The sequence below is a fragment of the Molossus molossus genome, unplaced genomic scaffold (assembly GCF_014108415.1).
Source record: "Molossus molossus isolate mMolMol1 unplaced genomic scaffold, mMolMol1.p scaffold_m16_p_35, whole genome shotgun sequence".
Taxonomy (NCBI): Eukaryota; Metazoa; Chordata; class Mammalia; order Chiroptera; family Molossidae; genus Molossus; species Molossus molossus.
The window spans coordinates 1,088,692-1,106,449 of record NW_023425372.1 but is presented as its reverse complement, the minus strand read 5'-3'; the positions used below and the strand labels follow the sequence as shown (position 1 = coordinate 1,106,449).

General features: G+C 59.9%; 2 protein-coding genes across 3 annotated transcripts; one reads left to right on the top strand and one right to left on the bottom strand.

The window, feature by feature from the left end:
• The first annotated feature begins 663 nt into the window (after positions 1–663).
• Positions 664–7,545, top strand: PEX10 (peroxisomal biogenesis factor 10). 2 transcript variants are annotated; one of them, XM_036281453.1, is made up of 6 exons: positions 664–775; positions 1,402–1,482; positions 1,967–2,373; positions 3,632–3,807; positions 3,927–4,062; positions 7,293–7,545. In XM_036281453.1, the coding sequence occupies exons 1-6, from the start codon at positions 664–666 to the stop codon at positions 7,515–7,517; spliced, it is 1,137 nt and encodes a 378-aa protein (XP_036137346.1). In that variant the 3' UTR covers positions 7,518–7,545. The 2 variants fall into 2 exon arrangements, with proteins under 2 accessions (XP_036137346.1, XP_036137347.1); XM_036281454.1 differs by lacking the exon at positions 7,293–7,545 and adding an exon at positions 5,103–6,518.
• RER1 (retention in endoplasmic reticulum sorting receptor 1) lies at positions 7,312–17,484 on the bottom strand. Its single transcript, XM_036281455.1, has 7 exons — positions 17,400–17,484; positions 14,452–14,539; positions 12,504–12,608; positions 10,820–10,919; positions 9,460–9,538; positions 8,312–8,447; positions 7,312–7,841 (listed from the first exon to the last, which is right to left on the bottom strand). Exons 2-7 carry the CDS (start codon positions 14,530–14,532, stop codon positions 7,752–7,754), a joined length of 591 nt encoding a protein of 196 aa, XP_036137348.1. The 5' UTR covers positions 14,533–14,539; positions 17,400–17,484; the 3' UTR covers positions 7,312–7,751.
• Positions 17,485–17,758: the final 274 nt, after the last annotated feature.

Genomic DNA, 17,758 nt, shown 5'->3' with positions numbered 1-17,758 from the left:
CCGCCCAGGCCCCGCCCTTCGCACCGCCCAGTCCGAGCCCTCTGGGCCCCACCTTCGCCCCGCCCCGACCTCGTACGGTCCCGCCCACGCACAGCCCAGTCCGAGCCCGCGTGCCCGCCCTCGCACCGCCCAGGCCCCGCCCTCGCACCGCCCAGGCCCCGCCCTCGCACCGCCCAGTCCGAGCCCGCGTGCCCGCCCTCGCACCGCCCAGGCCCCGCCCTCGCACCGCCCAGTCCGAGCCCGCGTGCCCGCCCTCGCACCGCCCAGGCCCCGCCCTCGCACAGCCCAGTCCGAGCCCGCTGGGCCCCACCTTCGCCCCGCCCCGACCTCATACGGTCCCGCCCACGCACAGCCCAGTCCGAGCCCGCGTGCCCGCCCTCGCACCGCCCAGGCCCCGCCCTCGCACCGCCCAGTCCGAGCCCTCTGGGACCCACCTTCGCCCCGCCCCGCCCTCGTACGGCCCCGCCCTCGCACCTCCCAGTCCGAACCCGCTGGGACCCCGACCTCGTACGGCCCCGCCCCTCACCGCCCAATCCGAGCCCGCGGGCCCCGCCTTAGCCCCGCCCCGCCCTCGTACGGCCCCGCCCCTCGCGCCGCCCAATCCGAGCCCGCGGACCATGACGCACAAGGTGTGCGCCGCACTCCCCGCCGGTCTGCACGGCCATGGCTCCCGCGGCCGCCGGCCCCCCGGAGGTGGTGCGCGCGGCTCAGAAGGACGACCACTACCGCGGGGGGCTGCGGAGCGCGGCGGGCGGCGCCCTGCACAGCCTGGCGGGTGAGGCCAGGGCCCGAGGGTGCCGCCGGCCGTGCCCGGCGCGGGGGGAGAGCTGGCCCGTGGGCGGGCCTGGGCGAGGCGGACAGACGCGCCCCAGACCTGCCAGGCCCTGCGCGCCCACCGAGACCCGGCCTCAGCGGGAGCCGGGGGCGCGCCGGCCGCTGTTGGGGCGGCGCTGGGACGCGGTCAGACTGCGGCCCGGCGCTCCTGTCGGTGCTGTACAAACACCAGCTCGTAACCCTCAGAGCCACAGAGCAGGACGTGCCGTAGCCAGGCTCAGATTGGGAAGCGGGGTTCCCGAGACCCGGGGGCTTGCCTGAGGTCACAGCCGGCGGGTGGGGAGCGGGGACGGGATGCCGGACAGCGGTCTTGCTTGTGCCCTGTCACGGCCACACTGTCTGCCCTGGTGGCCCTTCTGGGCACTAGAACACTTGCCCGGGTGAGTCCTGGAGGGGCCACGGGCTCCTGGTGGGCAGGTGTAGATGCAGCAGAGCGGGCCAGGGGAGAGGGGTAGTTCAGGACAGGCTCAGCTTAGAGCACAGGTGGCGGGCTGGGCGTTGGGGGCAGCAGGGCCTAACCTTACCGCCCTCCCCGCCTCCCAGAAGTAATGCCGTTTCTGCTCTCAGGGGCGAAGAAGTGGCTGGAGTGGAGGAAGGAGCTCGAGCTGCTGTCAGATGTCGCCTACTTTGGCCTCACCACACTTGCAGGTAGCACCCCCCTTGCGCACCCCCCCTTGCGACCTTGGGACCCAGGGGACCACAACATACACCCAGCCCAGAGGACGGGAAGGGGGGCTAACAGCAAAATGAGAAGCTCCTGGAGGTGCTTCCCAGCGACCCTAGAGCTGGCCCGGAGGCAGCCCCAGGGAAGGAGAAGACCCCGAGACCCTTTCCTGGAGGGGAGGCCCGACCCTGAGCCCCCGGCGGGGCCTCTGGAACCTACACTTGTTCACCTGTCATGTGTGTGGCCTCCTTGCCTCCTTTTTTGTGTCCCTGGGGATCTTTGTCCTGGAGCTTGCACTGAGACCATGTCTCCATGGCTGAACCTTGTATCCGGGGGGCCCAGGACGGAGGCTATCACAGGGCATGGCGGTGAAGGCCGTGGCAGAGTTGTCCTTTATAAGAAAGGCAGGGGCTCGGTAGAGCGCGGGGTCTGCCTCAGCCTCTCACGTGGGTGTCCCCCCACCCCCAGGCTACCAGACCCTCGGGGAGGAGTATGTCGGGCTCATCCAGGTGGACCTGTCCCAAAGACAAGTGCCCTCAAGGCTGCGCCGTGGCGTGCTGGTCGCACTGCACACCCTCCTGCCCTACCTGGTGGACAAGGCCCTGCTCCACCTGGAGCACGAGCTGCAGGCCGACGGCAGCGGCCCCTGGGCGTCGCAGGGCAGCCTGGCACCCTGCGTGCGAGGCCGGTCCAGAGCCAGGCGCTGCGTGCGCCGGTGGGTGGCTGGCCTGGCAGAGCAGCAGAGGAAGACGCTGCTGAGGGCCGTGCTGGTGTTCAGGCAGGGCCTGGGCTGCCTCCAGCGGCTCCACCTCGCCTGGTTCTACATGCACGGCACCTTCTACCATCTGGCCAAGAGGCTCACGGGAGTCACCTACGTAAGTGCAGGTGCAGCCCGGGCCGGGTCCTGGTTTGTGCAGGCGGAGTCGGCTCTTCGGGGCCTCTGGATTAGCAGTCACAGGGCTGGGGCCGGAACCTGTGGCTGGGTTTTGTTGGTTCACATTTTGCTAAAAAAGCCCAAGTAAGTTCAGTTTCCACAAACCCTGAGAGTAGGGCAAGTCTGTCTCCCGCAGCCAGCCTGCGCAGGCCGCCCACAGTGCCAGGCCCCGCACCCTGCACTTTACTCTGAGCACAGGCCTGTGGCCACAGCTTCCAGATTGCCCTGATGGAGGGTCGCGTGTAGGGATGTCTTCCTGGCGGTGACCCCACAGTGACCACGAGCCCATTGCTTACAGCAACCTGCTAGTCTTCCCTGCTCTGCACCCGCCCGCTCTGCTGGACGACCGTTCACACCCTCCGGTCTGGGTTCCCTTGCCCAGTCGCCCAAAAGCCACCCCAGGCCCGCCCGCCAGAGGTTCCAGGCTCTGGCTCCTGCATTGCTCTCAGCCTCGTGCTCCCTTTGAGAAAGCCCCGCCCCATCCTGCCCTACCCCTCTCTTTGCCCCCTTGGCAGTGCTGTCCTGGCTCCTGTGCCTCTGCCACTGCGCAGTCTCGGCCCTTGACATGCTCGTCCGTCCTCAGTGTGTGCTGCTGAGCTGCTCTAACAAAGGGGCTGGAAACACAAGGCTCAAGCCAGAGGGCCTTTCCCTCCTGAGGCATCTGGGGTTGCTACGGGCTCTTCTCTGCACAGGCACCCAGAGCCTGGCCAGTCTGCTGACCTGGCTGCCTCCGTCCCCTCGCTAGCAGGAGGCACGCAGTGTCACCCAGTGGCGTGGTCACCAAAGAGCAGGGAGCTTCTGTTCCTGCAGCAGACAGCTGGGTGGCAGCGTTCACCACGGCGCTTCTCTTCCTGCCCCACTGCTGCTCTCGGGCTCTTCCTGGTTCCTCCCCTCCCTCCCCTGCACACTCCAGCTCCGCGCACACCTTCCGGGCTCTGCTCCACCTGCTGGGAGCAAGGCCCGAGCCATCGCTCAGCAGTGACCCAACTGCCCACCCACCCGTGCTCAGGACTTGGAAGGCATTCCTGCCCTCGCCCAGCTGAGAGGCCCCATGGTCATCATCTGTCCCCTCCGTGCACCCAGAGGGCAGGGTTGGGCCTCAATTGCCGGGACACTTGAGAGCTGGGGGAGGCTGGCCTCCAAGCTGTTCAGTCTCTGTGCCAGCAGATCCTGTGATTGTCCCCTGGGCTCCTTGACAGCTCCGCATCCAGCACCCGCCAGCAGAGGACCTGAGGGCTCGTGCAAGCTACAGGCTGCTGGGGGTCATCTCCCTGCTGCACCTGGTGCTGTCCGTGGGCCTGCAGCTCTACGGCCTCCGGCAGAGGCAGCGCGCCCAGCGGGAGTGGAAGCTGCACCGCAGACTGTCTCGCCGCAGGTGCGCAGGGCTGGCACCAGGGCACGGGCGCTCAGCTCAGGCGTGCCGCTGGCCTGTGGAGGCCAGGCGCCCCTGTGCTCAGCAAGGAGTTGGAGGCTCAACCCTCCCCACCCCCACAGGAGCCACGTGGAGGAGAGAGCGGTGTCCAGAAACTCCCTGTGTACCCTGTGCCTGGAGGAGCGCAGGCATTCGACAGCCACACCTTGCGGCCATCTGTTCTGCTGGGAGTGCATCACCCAGTGGTGTGACAACAAGGTCAGCAGCTGTGGTTCCAGGCACAGGTTCCCCGGGCAGGTGTACAGGACAGCCAGGTGGCTGCCACAGTCAGCACCTGCCTCTGAAACCTCAGTGGTGGTGGAGGGGTGGGTGTCTTTAAAAGCCCCATGTAAGCTAGGGATGGAGTCCGTCGGGAATCAGGGCGCCACAACTGCCATGTGGACACGGTCCGGCGCAAGCTAGAGTGGCCACAGCATTGTGGGCATCGTCCCTGGGAGGCCCTGGTACACAAGTCGCCCCCATGTCACACTCGAGAGGCCCGGGCCTGCCCGCATATGCTGCACCCTCTTTCCAGCCAGACAGGCACCCCCATGACTGCCCATGGGGAGCCGCTGGCCCTTCAAGCCCTCACGGTGAAGGGCGTACTGAGCCAGGTGGTCAGCACAGCTGCCCCTCATCCCCACACTGACTCCAGTGAGGGTCCGGTTCCTAGTTCCCCACACACCACTGGCGAGCTCAGCCTGAGCCCAGATTCCTGGGCTGCAGGGAGTAGGCGGGCCACCCAGGCAAGGAGGTAACAAGGGACGTGACGCTCACCTTGTCTGCCTCTGCACAGCCGCTGGGTTGTCCCTGCTGTGGGCCCAGTGGGTGCCTGGCAAGTGTCTGACTTCCAGGGCGAGGGAAGCCGATGAGGTCTCAGCCTGGGTAGTCCAGGGTGGGGCCGCCTTGCTTCAGGAAAGGGGACAGGAGATGGGCTCACCCCAGAGCCTCCTGAGGGGTCAGGCAGCCAGTCTTACCCCAGCTGTGAGGCCCTGTGGGTGTCTCGACACAGCAGTCAGTGGTGGCCAAGAGCCTCACCCCCCATCCCCACGTGGACAGGCCAGCTGTGTGCTAGGATGGGTCAGTCACCCGCTCCCCTTCCCCACCGTCCAGGCTTCAGGCCACCCTTCAGGTTGGCGGCTTCCGAAGAAATGCCAGCATTCCCGCTTTATGTTGGACGGAGGCTCGTGGAGATGCCGGGGGGAGGGCCTGCAGTGGTCTGTAGGGGACACAGCCCGTGACCTCTCCTTCCCCCACAGACGGAGTGTCCCCTGTGCAGGGAGAAGTTCCCTCCCCAGAAGCTCGTCTACTTGCGGCACTTCCGGTGACCAGAGGACAGGAGCCCAGGAGTCGCCTATTAGGAGAAAACTTAATTGATTCTTAAGATTAACTTGACTTACACAGAAATCATAAAACCCTCTGATTTTCTATCTCGGTTGCATAAGGTGCTGTGTCAGCAGCTCAGAACAGACGCTGAACGGCCGTCCGAGGCCTCCAGGGCCGGTCTGGGGGGCCCCACCCAGCTCAAGTCCCGAGCCTGCAGGCCGTGTGGACACCCCTCTCTGGCCCCTGCAGTACAACAGCCAGTTCTGCAGGAACGCCCTTCCCTTCCCAAATCACACAGCTGAGGACACATTAGAAACAGGCTGGACAGTCTTCATTTCCACGATGAGAAAAGGAGCCAACCCCTGGTGGGCAGGAAGGGTTTGGTTGAATGAGCAGAGAATGTCACTGTTTTCGGGGTGTGGTCAGCCCCACCTGCAAACCTCACCTGTCACCACACCCAGCTGCTAAGGGACCAGGCACATCCACGCACAGGAGGACCCGAGGCTCTCGCCCTGCACCCCGGGCTCAGCACATCCCTCCTCGCAGGCGAGTCTGCGTCCTGGGCCGTGCACACTGAGGGGTCCCCTGCCACCCAGGTCCTGGTGGGGCAGGGCCAGCTTGAGTGAGTTCTGTCTTCCTAACCCTAAGTCACAAGCCACCTGTCAGAGGCTCTATGTCAGCCTATTTCCTGCCATATTTTGCTCTTCAGGTTTTTAAAATCCTAACTTGTATGGAGGCAGGACCCGCACAGGCATCAGTGAGGAACGAATCCCCCAGAAGTGTCAGTGCTCTGAGCACCGTGAGGCTGAGGTGAAGCCCAGGTGTCACCAGGCTGGTGCCGCATGCCCTTGCCAGGACCTGTCTGAGGTGGCATCCCTGTGAGGAGTGTGCAGCTCAGGCTGGTGGCAGAGGCCTGTGCAGGCCACTCGAGTATAACTTAGCAGCTATCCAGCAGCAGTGACTGCTCTGTTCTTGGTGACAAAGGTCAGCTGCCAGGACAGACCACCGTGACCATGGGCCAGACTGAGCAGCAGCCTGACAAAGAGGCCAGAGCAGGTCACCACCGGTCCCTAAACCCTTCCCTTCACTCCCATCCGACCAAGTGCACACGACACCCATCAATCACGTCAGGCCTGGGCATCTGCTAGGGAACGTGTGCTAGGTACAAGCACCTTGAGCTTGACCCCAAGTGCTGGCACGACCCTGCAGTGACTCAGTGCCGTCCAGACGTGGGGCTACAACCAGCATGTGGAAGAGGTCTAGCCCTGGCCGGGCGGCTCAGTGGGTTACAGCATCAAAAAAGTTGGGTTCACCCTGGCCAGTTTGGCTCAGTGGTTGAGCGTCAGCCTGCAGACCAGAGAGTCCCAGGTTCGGTTCCTGCTAGGGGCACGTACCACACACAAAGTCAGGTTCAATCCCCAGTGAGGGTGTATACAGGAGGCAACCAATCGATGTCCAACATCAATGTTTCTCCCCTCTCTCAAAAATTAATGAAAACATCCTCAGTGGGGATATTTTTAAAGCAAGAGGAGCCCAACTTCAGATATGCAAAACTTGGCTAAAGAAAAGCCACACCATAAACATACGTATGTCTAAAACCCTGAGGCGGGTGGGAGACTGCTCAGAGCCACGAGCATGAACCCTGAGCCAGAAGAAAAGTGGATTCGCCCTTCAGTGTCTGCCTACGAGACCATGGCCACGCTCTGCCTCAGACCTGGGGGAAAGACAGGCTCCCACTAGTCCAGCGGCTGCCCCACGAACCCACCGCCATGCCCTGCCATCCTTGGTGGCGGTTCCCTGCTGGGGCGCATTTTCCATAAAGACTACACAAGAAAGGGGACACTGTCTTTAATAAAGTTTGAATTAAAAAGTCACTTAGTAAAAGGTTTACGAGTATTTGTTTTTATCACATCAAAAAAGTCAACATGCAGGTCAGAGCTGTTCCCCATAGGAAGTGGAGCCAAGCTGCAACCCACAGACCTGGGTGCTCTTCCCAGCTCGCTGCTTCTGTGAGGGGCTGCCGCATGGACAGTTAAATTAATCAAAACAACTCTTTACGTATGAAAGAAATATGTCAAAATAATTTCAAACAATTAAAATATAATATATATTTATAATTCCAGGCCCCAAAAGCGATCATGGTGGCTAGGTTTCCAGTCAGAGGCCGATGCGCAACCTCGAGGGGTGGAGCTGGGAAGTGGGCTGAGGCCCAGGCTACCGGAACCTTCCCGACGCTGCTTCTCCAACGCAGGCTCAGGCAGCCTCGTGCTGCAGGCGACAGGACCAGGTCATCCTCGGGAAGGTCCTTCCGCGCCCCCAGCACCCTCGACTGCCCCGCCTGTGACTGACTAATTCTGTCCATTTTAAACACCTGGCATCACTGAAAAATAAATCAATGCAATTCAGTTTAAGTGCCAGTTTCTTCGAAAACCTGATATTTCAGTTACAAACAATTGAAGCTCCTTTTTAAAAAGAAAATCCAACTCCCTTGCCATCAACTACTTTATGTGAAGAAAGAAGGCGCTGTTACAATGGCTCAAACCCGCGTGGCGAGGGCTCCGAGGGGCGGCCAGTCAGCTGGTCTAGCTCGCAAACGTCTTGCCCGCGTCCTCCTTCCCCTTGTATGTCCTCTTGCCGTGTGTGAATGGGATGTACCGGTACTTTATCATGTGCTGGGGACGGACAGACAGACAGATACATGTCGGGCGATAGAACCAGGACCCCAGCGGTGAGCTTCCAGTCCAAGGCTTCCCGTCCCACTGGGGGGGGGCAGGATGGGAGGCACCCTGACAAGCAGTGAGTTTGGGTCTGCCCAGGCCTGCTGCAGGGTAACATGGGTATAACCCACTGCACCATCTGGCAGGTCCTGACCCTGACTACCCACAGGATGCCGTGCCCAGGGGGAGGGTCCATCCCAGGGCCTTCCCTCCTCGGCCCCCAGAGCTGTCTGCCCCAGGCCCGTCCCGACACCGGGCTGTGGCACAGAACTGTGCCGGCAGAGGGCAGCGAGCACCGTGTCCCCGTCCCAGGCCCACACAGAGCTTCCTGCCGCCCAGTGCAGACGAGGCGGTTCCACAGGGCCTCCCATCCCTCCCGCACTGTGCGACCACTGCCTTCCCGGGCGCTGCGCCCTCTGGTTTACCTTAATCTGCCTCTTCATTGTGATACAGAAGAGCATGATGAAGTACATGACCAGGATGGGCCAGAACACCGGGACGTTGAATGCCTCAAAAAAGGTGCAGACCATAGCCACCAGGATGCCCTTGGTGGCCGCATGCCTTGAAGGAAAGGGGGAGGTGAGCGCGCATCTCCTGACAGTGTGGCTCTGCGTAAACTGCACGGGTAACGCGCCACGCAGAACACAGCGCAGCTTAGTGTCCTTCTCGAACCGCACGGAACCTGGACAGCAGTGCAGGGTACTGGCGTCGTTCAGCGTGGGGATGACCGAGGCTCATGGCCCCCCTAAAACCCCTCCTTGGCTCGCCCCTTCCTCAGAGGAAAGGCCAGCTTCCTCAGTGGGTTCCAGGCCCCCCGTCTCGCCTGCTTCCCGCTCCCTCCCCAGCACTTCATGCTCAGGCCCCAGGCTTGCCCAGCACCACCTGCCCATCCCCCCAGAGCACAGAGCAAAGATGTGGCAACTTGTTCCCTTCAGCTTCTTGATCCAAAAATTCAGGACAAAGAGGTCATAGAGCCCCCATGCCGACAGTGGGGGTCACTTCTATCTACCTGTCACACTCCCTCATCACAGCATCACATAGATGTCACCCCTCTAGGGAATCTGGGTACCAGCCAACCTCACCCAGAGCACAGCACTCCCCCCAGCAGCTGTCCCCCATGCTGCCTCCCTGGGTGGCCCAGCCTTGCAGCCATCAGACGCCCTGAGTGGTAGAAGCTGGCGTGCCTCAGCCTCCAGCCTCCACCCTCCACCCGAACGGGCGCCATGCTCAGAGACGGGCAGAGACTGTCATGCAGCCCGCCCTTCCCGAGGCAAGTCTGCAGCATGCCCGGGACTGTCCGCCCAGCAGCGACCTCTCTGCTAGTTCAATGAGCCCTGCGTTATCCAGCAACCGGGAGAAGCCACCGGGCAGTCGGCTCCCCGAGAGGCCTGCGACCCAGCGCCAGGCCAGAGAGCACAACACTCACATTTTGAGTGAACAACTGTTCAAAACAAAGACGACAAAACTCTCATTTCTTTAGAAAGTCTAACTTGCTAGCTAACTAGAATAAAAATGGTCTGTTCTCAGTCTTATTAACCACACCCAAGGACAGTCTCTTTAGAAATTAACTCACCAGAATTTAAACTCTGGAAGCCTTCGAATGAACGGCCGGAACTCCTCGTTCTGTTTGGTTGGTAATGAGGGGCCGTCATCTGAAAAGCAGACCGTGAGTCAGAAACAGTGTGTCTCACCCTGGGTTTCCACGACGACATCCATGCTTCCCCCTAGCCCTCCTGAGCCCCACGATCTGATACGGGAAATACACATTGTATCATTTAACCAAAGGTCAAAGGGGACCTTTAGCTGATTTAGAAATCAATTCATTACTTTAGAAGATTCATATTAGGGTTTCCTAAAGAATAACTCGTATATGTTTATGTGGTTGCTTAAAAATTCACCTGCACGAGGTATACTCAAAAGCGCACTGACCACGCTGCAGATGAAGAAACAAGGAACTTTCACACAAGGGAACCCTGCCCGGGGAGTCCGTGCTCCAGAGCACTGTCCACAGGGCGCTTAGAGCCGCGCGCTCCCTGACCTCACCCCACGGGACAGCTGTCTCCTGCTAGAGACACGGAGGCTACAGACACAGCGTATCAGTTACTCCTTAATTCCCCCAAATGGCAATACTACATGGAAGGGCCATGCTTCCTTTAATATTTTTAAAAAATAATTCTATAAAGAAAAATCACAGGCTTTTTTCTGGTCACCACTGGGGCAGTCCTGAGAAAACGCCCAGCACTCGAAAGGCGTCACTCCCAGCAGGGAGGACCCTCCAGGCAGGGAGCTGTTTCCGGGTTCTCCAACAAGGGCCAAAGGGGTGCGGGACCAAGTGATCGCCTGTTCTCGCGCCTCCCGCCCTCGCCCTCCCCGGCCGGCCCATCAGACATGAACTCGGGCCTCTACCTGGCTGAGGTCTGGCAGGAGCAGCGGGAGCCAGTGCCCTGGGAAGTCAGAGCCCCCTCCACGACACCGACGTCAGCGCTCAGGCTCCCCGTGGCCCCCGTAAGTTACAGCGAGCTGCCCGTGGAGACGTCAGCCACGTGGGCAGCAGCCCTGATGATGAGCACGGAGACGACTCGAAGGCAGGCTGGCCGTTAGGAGGAGGGCACTGCAGGGTGTCCAGGCTCACACCCCTGCTCCACCCACCCCACACGTGACCGTGACAAGGTACACAACCCTCAGTTTCCCCAGCTACATATAGGGGATGACAGAAGGAACACCCACCTCACATGGTTGTTCAGAGGGTTTAATAAGTCATTCTACAAACAAGATGCATCGTAATTACCTAAGTTTTAGGTACATTTTAAACACCAAGAAAGCAGTCTCACAGTTTGGATTTCAGATATTTCTAGAGAAAATGGAGCAACCCTGTGAAGTTTGCAAAATCACAACTCTCCCCGAACCAGCAGCAGCAAACGGCACGCCCCTACCTGAATCTTCCATTAAAGAAGGGTCCACTTTTGGAGAGAGGAAAGCTATGAAAAGGTTCAGGTGGTAGATCCCCAAGGCGTAGGTCACGATGTACCAGCCCTGGAAGAGAAGGAAGCAAGGTCAGGGCGCCTCGCCGTCCGGACGCTGGACCAAGTCCCGTGTTCACAGGCAGAGCCTCCAGATCGCGTGAACTGGACTGAGCAGCAGACAAATCTCACAGCAGGGCAGTCACGACAAGTGACAACAAAGTGCGGTGATGTCCATGGTGACGTTTGAGTTTTTCTCCAACTGCTTTGTGGGTCTTCACAGTGCACAAGCCAGGGGGCCCCAGAGAGACGCACAAACACCTGCGGCCACCAGCTCCCACCAGGACTGCGGCAGAGAGGAGGGTCCTCAAAGCCAGGCGCCAGGCCGGGTGCCCGAGCTGCACAGCTGCCCAGCACATGCTGGCGGACAGCCCTGCTGCGCGCCTGTTGCACACTCCGCAGGACGTCTCCTTCTCCCCCAGAAGAAACCCAGAACCAGAAAATCAGGAAATGAGGAATGAGGTTGGCGACGTTCTGCACCCAGCGTTCCGGAGCCGTGGAGGAGGAGCTGCACGGCGGGGCAGGCGCACTCACCTGCACCTGAACTCACTGCACAGGCCTGGACGCCTTCCAAGTCAGGCAAGGAAACCAGCTGTGAGAGTCAGGGACGCGCACAGCTCTGCGGGCAGGCCCCGCACAGGGCGCCCATCAGGTGTCACTGGGACAGTCCACGACCCCTGCCCGAATGCTCTACATCAAGGTTTCTGGTTCATTCTTTCCATGAGAAGAATGGACCAAGTTCCAATTAAAAGAAAACTAAAACCAAAGACAATAAATTAAACATGAACTGCAGGCCTCCTGCAGACCGAGTCCTGCAGGCTGCCCGACGCCCTCACAGAACCACCAGAAGCACCTGGGGCTGGCGAGCAGGGACAGATATGCAGAAACAACATCCAAGACATGTGTCCGCACTCAGCCTAAGGGAGCACTGCCACAGCTCTGGACACAGCGTAGCCAGTGAAGAACGTGTCCATCCATGGGCCGTGCCCTCCTCGGCTTGGGCGATGCTGCGGAAGGTGTTTCATAGGCGAAGAATCATCGTCCAGCTCCAGAGAAAAATCCGAGACAAGGCCTGAGCCTGGGAACGTTAGCTGACCTCCTCTCAAGACAACTCGAGGGACCGGGTGGTCACCAGAGAGCAAGCCCACTTGAGGTTGCATCTGGGCGGACGTCATTGAGCTGGAAAGAGGCCTCAAAGGCCCCTTCGGTCATGGTCACCAGCCCCACTGGTGACCTCCTCCCTGGCCTCAGAAGGGGCGGTTCACACAGCTCGACCCTCCAAAGCCCACAGCACACATGGCACCAGGGAATGAGGTGGCTGGACCAGACGGTTCTGTTGCCCCGGTCTCCAGCCTGGGTGCCCCAAGGCCTCAGACTGCCATGCGGACCTTCCTGAGAGCTACACAGAGCACGACAGGTGCAGGGTGAACTGGGAACAATCCTGCTTTAGAAGACAGTCATGGACATTTTTCTTGTTTGGCGCTTAACTGAAATTAGAAACCATCTCCTTCACCACGAACCCACCTAATCCAGAGACAGAAGAAAACCAGCACCACTTTCCAGCGACGTGGACGGCTCTCGCCTCGGCCACACCTACCTGCAGCAGGTAAACCCGAACCATGTAGACAAAGCTCAGGCCCAGCGTCACCACCCATCGCACGGCTGTGTACGGTGTCGACTTGTCCAGCCAGGACTGATAGACCTACGATGACAAGAGTGCATGTGTCACACAGACCCTCATGCCTCCCGCAAAGCGCACCTCCCCAATCTGCTTCAGGCCGTGCCGCTGAGCAATGCAGCGACGGCCAACCTCCAGTTTACTGGCAACAATTCAAGGCAGGTCCAATTCTTAAGCAAAAACAATACAGAACAATTTCTTTCTTTTTTTTTTTAATCCTCACCTGAGGACATTTTTGCATTTATCTTCAGATAGAGCGGGAGAGAGGAAGGAAGAGAGAAACATTGATGTGAGAGAGACACATCGAGTGGCTGCCACCCACATGACCCCAACCGGGGCCAAGGACAAACTGCAACTGAGGTACGTGCCCTCAGTGGGAACCGAACCCAGGACTCTCTGGTCCACGGGCCTATGCTCTAATCGCTGAGCAAAACCAGCCAGGGCCAGAACAATGTCTTACAGCAGACGGTCCTATAGCATCCATCAGAGGGCTCAGTATGGGGAGACCCTTCAGCCTGGAGACTGGCCCTGGGCAAGAGAACACACACTGGAGTCGCCACCTGCAGGCAGGGCTCCACCCACCTGCCCAAGGAGCCGTCCGAGCCCCGTGACATGCAGCATGTGCCACAGCGGCAGCAGAGTGCTGAAGGACTTGCATTTCATACACACACATGCATGTGTGTTGGTGTACACATGTGTAATTACTATATGTGTGTGGTCCAACTTTACTGTTGAAATTGTTTAATTTTAATTTTTAAGTTTTTCTTCTTTCTTCTTTTTTTTTTATCGTCACCCAAGAACAGTTTTGTATTTTATCTTCAGATAGAGCAGGAGGGAGAGAGGAAGGGAGAGAGAAACATCGATGTGAGAGAGACACATCGAGTGGTTGCCACCCACAGGACCCCAACTGGGGCCGGGGACAAACTGCAACCGAGGTACGTGTCCTAAGTGGGAACTGAACCCAGGACTCTCTGGTCCCCAGGCCGATGCTCTAACCACTGAGCAAAACCGGCCAGGGCTAATTTTTTGGTTTTAATTATGAAAGTTTTCAACCAGTCACAAAGTATAGAATGCGCCCTGACCGGTTTGGCTCAGCGGTTAGAGCGTCGGCCTGCCTGCGGTCCTGAGAGACCCGGGTTCGGTTCCCGCTAGGGGCGTGTACCTCGGTTGTAGTTTGTCCCCGGCCCTGGTCAGTTGTGCGGGTGGCAGCCACTCGATGTGTCCCTTTCACATCGATGTTTCTCTCTCTCTCTCTCTGTTCCTCTCTCTCCCCCCAACTGTACCTGAACAAAAAATGGAAAAATGTCCTCGGGTGAGAATAAAAAAAAAAAACAAAGTATAGAATGTATTACCCATCACCCAGCTTCAATAACTATCAAGTTTTTCAAATGTTTTCTTAATTTTAAAAGTTGATAGTCTTCTACGCAACTTCACTGAGTTTGACTTCTTCCCCTAAGACTGAAACTCACGGTGTTCGAGGACCGTGTGAGAACTGCCGGTCACTGCTGGCTCTCACGCCACAGGCTGGGTCCAGCCACCAGGTGCACACTGGGCAAAAGGGGACAGCGAGATCAGAGTAGGGACCACCGCTGTATCTGGGGAGCTAAGAATGGTTTTCACATTATTAAAGGTTGAAAAACCGCCCAGAAAACAAACGTGTGGCAAAGACTGTAAGTGGCCCCCAGGCCTAACCCATTTACGTCCGGCCCTCCTAGAAGACACTGTGAGCTCCCGGCCAAGGGAAAGCCGGTCCTGAAAGTGTCAACATTGAGGCACTGGGCATGTGGCACCTCACGCCCTGCGGCAATGTCCTGGTGAACAGCTTCCTGTTCAAACATCTGCACAGCACACCTACGAAAACACCAACCTGTCCGAGTCGTGTGAAGAATCTGTACACCACAGAAGGCTTCCCATGGACGGAATCTCCAACACTGTCACCTTCGGACATTCTGTAGCTGAGGAAAACACCAAACACTTTCAATCACAAAGTGGCCCAGGACCTAATCACTTCCCCAGCATTCAACATCCCATCCCCACTCCCTTCTGGGCGACTCGACCACAGTGCCCTGGAAAATGGAGCAGCAGGCGACATGCTTTGGTGGAGGCCAGGAAGGCACAGGACAGGCCAAGCAGCCCCTGGACCCACTTTTGCTGCTGCCATCTAGATCATACCCCTCTTGCTGGTCCCCAGGAGCTGCCGCTGGAGTCCTGGGACATGGTTCCGTGCCCACCTCCCTGGGACCGGCCCACAGCATGGGCTGCTGCACCCACGCCTGCCCCCACTCCCTAGACTCACTTGCCCAGCACGTCCTCCTGCCACTTCCTGGGCCCCAAAGCACCCCTCTTCTCTAGCCAGGCTGCCCTCCACGGTGCCAGCAACCAGCCAGGCATCTCCTGGTCCTCTCAGGGCCACATCCTCCACTCCACCCAGAGGAAAATGTCACATCCAACCCTCAGGCAGTCAGCTGTCTGTGCCCCAGTTCCTTATCGGTGAGTGGAGGTAATCCTATCTGCTCATGACTGTTTCAACATGCTGTTGTGATTCCCTGAGGAGTTAACCTGTGAGATCCCAGGTAACCCAGTGAGTGGGCATCATCACCCCATTTTACCAGAGAGGATTCGATCTTAGTTTAAGCCACTTGCCCAAGGTCAGAACCACCTCCTCCAACTGAGCAGGCCTCTGCCTGAACCTTGGAATGAGAAGGGCCCAGAGGACCAAGGTGCTTGCTGTTCCTAAGCTGGCGAAGACGCCAGGACAAAGATCACCTCTGCCCCCACCTCCGCACCAACCTGGTGCCAGGTTTATTTCAGGGCCCCTGCGCTGTGGGTGTGAGGGCTGTGTCCTCAACTGGAAAGCGGCGCTCGCTGACAGCAGTCCTTCCCATTCGGAGAGAACACCGAGACTGATGGGCTCTCCTGCTCACTGCGGGGAGCGCCTGCCCCTCTGCCCGAGCCCACACTTCCCAATCACAGCCGCCCCTTGAGCACTTGGGACATCTCTTTTTGAAATGGAGGTCAGCAGGCTGGTGGCGTGGTCCTAGGTCTCAAATGCAAATGCTTTCCAATTACAACTTCGATATTAAAATAACCGGAGCAGTCCCCCTATGCAAATCATCAAGTCTGTGTGACCAAGTGTAACTGTGCCTCCGTGACACCTTTTCCTGAAGCTGTCCTGTGCACGGGGCAGAGTTCTAAGAAGCACTCAGGAGGAGACCGAGAAATGCCCTTTGCTCCCATGGAGACGTGTAAACCAGAGACAAAGAGCTGAACAGAACAGGATTATAGCTCCCGGTCCCCCCATCTTTTCAGGAGGTGCAGCTTGAAATCCCACTGGGGAAAATTTTGTGTTTCAAAGGGAGCTACATTAGAACTTGTAACGGGACGGCTGGCCACCTGGTTCAGCCCAAAACCAGGCCAGCAGAAGCTACACCAGTGGTATTCTTCACCCCTGGGTTTCTTACAGATTTTCCCTTACTTTACTTTATGACCAAAGTATTTACCGTTACAGGTTTTTTTACTTGAATTAAGGAAATGTGTGATGTCAGAAAGCAACTACCTGACTGTCCCTGAAAGCATGTCCTCTAAGTAGAGGTGACTGGGACAACCTTCGGAAAGCACAGCGGCCAGGTTCGACGCTCTGACCAAGCACACACAGGAGAACTCGGCTCTGCGTCTCCATTAAACGCACTGTCAATAATAACATTAGGAACGTGAACTTTGGAGTCAAACAGGCCGCTTTTCGCTCTTCGGGTCGGGTTCTTTCACTTCCTAGTGGTGGACCGGGTGACGGTGCCAACACGCGCCCTTCAGCACGCAGCCGGCCCAGCCCCTCGCCGCCGCCCGGTGGAGGGGTTATCCGTGCCGGGCTGGTCCTGGACGCGGGCCACCAGCACCAGCTGCTCTGCCCTCGGCGGCCTGCCCTCTGCTCAGAGAGAACTCCACCCAGCCCCTCGGGTCACAGCACCTGCTTTCGGTCTGTGTAACCATCCCTCGCTCACTTCCTTCTGGCTCGTCGCTCTTCCCTCCACCTGAAGTGCAAGCTCCTCGTGGGGGGGCTTGTCTGGGCCGCTGCCGGGCCTGGCGCCGGGGACGGCCTGTGACCCAGCGCGGTGGGTGAATTAGCAGCTAGAAGTAGCTGCTTTACTCCAATCACACAAAAATATACAAACAAAAAAAAAAACAACAGAGGCCGAGCACCGCGCCTGAACCCGTGCGCGGGCGGGCGGGCGGGCCCAGCTTCCAGAGGCCGCCTCTCCGGGGAGGTCTGGCTCCCGCCACCTTTCGCTCACCTCGGGGTTCCCTCCCCCCCCGTGGGCCGGCGGCGCTGCTGCCTCCGCCGAAAGCCCTCGCAGACCCCGCGGGCTCCCCCTGCTCGGGGGCGGCGCCCCGGCCCAGCCTCGCTGCCCCGACTGGGGCCACCCTGCACTCGGCGGGAGCGAGTCCCGCCACCGGGCCCGCTCACTCCCGCGGCTCCCCTCGCACTCCGCTGCGCCGGGCACCAGCAGACCGAGCGGGCCGCGCTCGCTCCGGGAAACCGCCGGGGCTGGGCCCGCGTCCACGGAGGCCGAGGCCGGGGAACCGGGGGCCGTGCCACCGAGTGGGCGCTGCCACCAACGTGTCATCGTGAGCAAGTCGGCCGCGGCCGGACGCCTCCCAAAGGGCGCGACAGCCCGGACACCGGACGGAGCGGAGAGGACGCCCCTCGCCACCCGGGGCGGGCGACCAGCCCCTCCCAGGACGCGCAGCGGGACGGGCGGGGCCCATCACCCCGCCGACCCCGCGGCCCCGGCCCGGCCCCCGGCCGCCCGCCGGTACCTCGCGGCTCTGCAGCGGCCGAGCGCGGTCTCCGAGGGCCGCGGGAAGGAGGACGCGCGCAGGGGCCACGCCGGCGCTTCGCTCGGTCCGGGAAGGGGCAGGCGAGCACTTCCGCCCCGTACTGCGCGGCGCCGCCTCCGGGCCTCCAAGATGGACGCCGGGGCGGGGCCGAGAGCCTCCAACCATTTCCGCTTCCGGTGCGGGCGCCTTTTCTCGGCGGAAAGGACGTAAGCGGCGGAAATGCGCTATGCTGCGCAGGCGTAGACGCGTCCTCTGGCTCCGGGCCCGGACGACGCCGCTCCAGAGCTTGTTATCGCCCAAGGAACGGCCCCTCCGGACACGCCCCTAGCAACCAACGA

Bases quoted from the DNA above. Each gene is read 5' to 3' on its own strand.
- PEX10 (XM_036281453.1), top strand. From the start codon at position 664: ATGGCTCCCGCGGCCGCCGGCCCCCCGGAGGTGGTGCGCGCGGCTCAG. The intron at 3,808-3,926 runs GTGCGCAGGGCT...CCACCCCCACAG, and splicing joins CGCAGACTGTCTCGCCGCAG to GAGCCACGTGGAGGAGAGAG. The intron at 4,063-7,292 runs GTCAGCAGCTGT...TTATAATTCCAG, and splicing joins CCCAGTGGTGTGACAACAAG to GCCCCAAAAGCGATCATGGT.
- RER1 (XM_036281455.1), bottom strand. From the start codon at position 14,532: ATGTCCGAAGGTGACAGTGTTGGAGATTCCGTCCATGGGAAGCCTTCT. The intron at 12,609-14,451 runs GTTGGTGTTTTC...TTGTCATCGTAG, and splicing joins TCTTCACACGACTCGGACAG to GTCTATCAGTCCTGGCTGGA. The intron at 7,842-8,311 runs GTAAACCAGAGG...GTCCGTCCCCAG, and splicing joins CAATGAAGAGGCAGATTAAG to CACATGATAAAGTACCGGTA.